The sequence below is a fragment of the Corylus avellana genome, chromosome ca4 (assembly GCF_901000735.1).
Source record: "Corylus avellana chromosome ca4, CavTom2PMs-1.0".
NCBI lineage: Eukaryota > Viridiplantae > Streptophyta > Magnoliopsida > Fagales > Betulaceae > Corylus > Corylus avellana.
Window position 1 is genome coordinate 9,442,156 of NC_081544.1, and position 3,248 is coordinate 9,445,403.

A 3,248-nucleotide genomic window follows, 5' to 3' on the forward strand; every position below is an offset into this window, starting at 1 on the left:
CAATACGCAATGCAATTGAATTTAGGACTTGAAGATAGATAGTGAACAGTATCATTAGGACTTGGAGATAGGAAAGTTGTGTAAATAGCTTGTGAGTCAAAGAACTTAAAACCGTGATTTTTTTGTTTTTTTAATGAAGTCGAATAAAATAAAAGGTCGAACTTAAAAGGGAATTATAGGATTGTGAAAAGAAATAAGCAAACAAAATTATAATATTCTTTTCCCTCCTCACAAGATACATGTATGTACTTTCGTAGATTGAAAGTTAATTAGAAGTTAGAATCTATTACGTACTTCATATCCAAGTGATTTCTTTTTTTTTCTTCTTCAACTAGAAAGAAGTTAATTCGCACAAAATAGTAGGCTTTAGTGGGCCATGCAAATCTTTTGTTCTTTCCACCAAGGAAGTAATTACTTGACCTAGAGGATTGGAATTCTGCCAAATGCAAGTCTCTTGCTTTTGCCCCTACAATCACAATTCTCAAAAAGGTGATAGAACATATATACCTTACCAATTAAACTATAGTTTGACCCAATCTTACAAAGCAAGCAAATCTTTTGCTTGCGTTGTTTGTAGGCAACTGAACACCATTTGACTTGGGAATTATAAGGACTTGGTGTTATTCCAAAGATTAGAACTAAGTAGAAATCTTGACCAATTTTCCTCTCCCACAACAACACAAAACAGCTAGGCTTATATATATGTTTTTTTTTGGCACCCACTAGTGTTCGCATTTCCTTTCACAAATCCGAATACTATAAATTTCTCTCTTGTGTGGGTGTGTAAGAATTAAAGGGATCTGAATAAGAGAGATGGAAATTCTAATAGGGATGGAAATTCAACGAGTTATAGAACAAATCTTCTCGGAACTGTCCGTGCAGCGAACAGTGGTGGAAAATGATGGTGATGAGAAAGTTGTTTGTAACACTTGCCGGAAACCGATATCGGGTCGGGCTTTCACATTCAGGAGTAGACATCTCTTTCATTTAACGTGCCTCAATTCACCCATCAACTGCAAAGACTTTGTTTCTCACTACGGAAAAGGGCACGATCGATTGATCTTCACAAAAGAACATAAAGCTGATGGCAAGGAGGACGTTGTTTGCAACGGCTGCGAGAAGCCAGCATTGGGTCCCGGATTCAAATGCTCCACCTTGGAATGCAACTTGTTCCTTCATGAATCATGTGTCAAGCTGCCTCTCAAGATACAACACCCCTTCCACCCAAACCACGCCCTTGATCGTATGATGCCAAAGAAGAAACATTGTACTGTTTGCGGTAAAAGCTGCAATACATATGTCTTCTACAGTTGTGGAGAGTGCGATTTCAATCTTGATATAGCATGTGCCACCACCTTGCGAATTAATTGTACTCACGACTGCAAACACACATTCATCTATTTGTTTAACAAAGTTCAATTCACTTGTCAAGCTTGTGGTGAAGAATGCAAGGACTTAGCTTCCCTATGTACCACCTGTCAACTCTTGATTCACGGCAAATGTGCCCGATTTTCATGCATCATCAAGATTACAAGGCATGATCACTCCCTCACTCTCACCTATTCTCTTCGTCAACTCAAAGAGCCCTTGGACAACAACGTATTCTGTAAACTTTGCTATCAAAAGGTGAAAACAGAGTATGCAGCCTATTGTTGTCAGAAATGTGATTACGTGGCCCACTTGGATTGTGCATTGGAAGATGAAGAAAGTGCATTTCTCAAGTTGGTGCATGAATCTGTTGATTTAGCAACTAACGCTATGTTGGTTGAAGTGGCTGGAAAGATAAAACATTTTAGTCATGATCAACATCATTTAATTCTTAGCAACGAGGAGCTCATGGGTGATAAGCTTTGTGATGGTTGTATGAAATTAATATCTACACCATTTTACAGTTGTACGCAATGCAACTTCTTCTTGCACATTAGATGTGCTCAACTACCAAAAAGGAAGCGATACCAACATCATGATCACCCGCTCACCCTCAACTCACAAGGACCTCTCATTGGTGGCTTGTTTCGTTGTCATGCTTGTGATAATGTCCGCCATGGCTTCACCTATACATGTGACATGTGTAGGTGTGAGTTATACCTTGACGTTCATTGTTGTTCAATTCCAGAAACTCTCAAACATGAAGGTCACCAACACTCCCTCTTCCTTGCAATTAATTCTAATCAAAGATGCCATGTTTGTAATTGCTCTTCTAGTGAGAAACCTGGCATATTTATATGCATTGAGTGTGATTTCGCATTGGGTTTCGAATGTGCAACTCTTCCGCTTGTAGCTAGGCAGGAACATTATGACGATCATCTCCTCAAGCTCACCTATATTGCTGAAAAACATTGCGGAGAATACTATTGCCTAATTTGTGAAAAGGAAAGATATCCAAATCACTGGTTCTATTATTGTGCAATATGTGACTTTTCTGCTCATTCCGAGTGTGTTCTCGGAAAATATCCATACGTGAAGTTTGGAAGTACTTTCATGGTAAAAAATGATCACCAACATCCTCTCACTTTTGTTCCAAAGACCGAGTCGTCTCGTCCATGTGATGCTTGCGGTAAGAATTTCGATGGCTTGGCCCTAGAATGCGCTCAATGCAAATTCAATATCCACTACTTTCATTCTTGTCTCAAAGAAATAACTAACAAAGTCACTTCGAAGTAATGATTGGAGAAAGTCAGCAATATGGCCTTAGACTCACCCAAGGCACATAGATTTCGGAGTTTATTAGCTAATGGGACTTTATCTCTCTACCGAAAGGTTTGGTTATATTATTAATTATTAAGTTCATGAAAATAGAGTTTCGTCAAAAACTTGTCAATATATGTATTGTATATTGTGCTTATACATATTGAGTTTGTTGATGTATGATAATATTAATGGGAATTAATGATGTTTCTCTTAGAATGTTTAACTGCCCGCGGGAAGGTTCTCTATATTGTGAATGTTGCTTCAAAATAGTGTTCACTTACACGTGAGCAATGATGATTTACACCTTTGATTACTTTGTGTTCAAGTTAAAGTTTATCTTTTATTTTTTATTTTTTATTTTTTTTATTTTTAATTTAGAACCCTAGTCTGTATGAGAATTTCTATTTCTGACATAACTGATTTTTTTTCTCTGTCATGTGGTTAAAAAAAAAAAAAACAAAGAAAATCGAACTCTTGGATATGTAGCCAAAGACGCCATTGTATTATAAAGTTTCTTAAATTTTTTTTTTTCTATTCATAGCAATCAAAATGAGATG

At 37.0% G+C, this 3,248-nt stretch overlaps 1 protein-coding gene across 1 annotated transcript; it reads left to right on the top strand.

Annotated features, from left to right (window-relative positions):
• Positions 1-831: 831 nt before the first annotated feature.
• LOC132178015 (uncharacterized) lies at positions 832-2,961 on the top strand. Its single transcript, XM_059590484.1, has 2 exons — positions 832-2,557; positions 2,906-2,961. Exons 1-2 carry the CDS (start codon positions 832-834, stop codon positions 2,959-2,961), a joined length of 1,782 nt encoding a protein of 593 aa, XP_059446467.1.
• The last annotated feature ends 287 nt before the right edge of the window (positions 2,962-3,248 follow it).

Coding starts and splice junctions, on each gene's coding strand:
- LOC132178015 (XM_059590484.1), top strand. CDS start 832: ATGGAAATTCAACGAGTTATAGAACAAATCTTCTCGGAACTGTCCGTG. Junction 2,558..2,905: donor TCGTCCATGTGATGCTTGCG/GTAAGAATTTCG, acceptor TGTTTCTCTTAG/AATGTTTAACTGCCCGCGGG.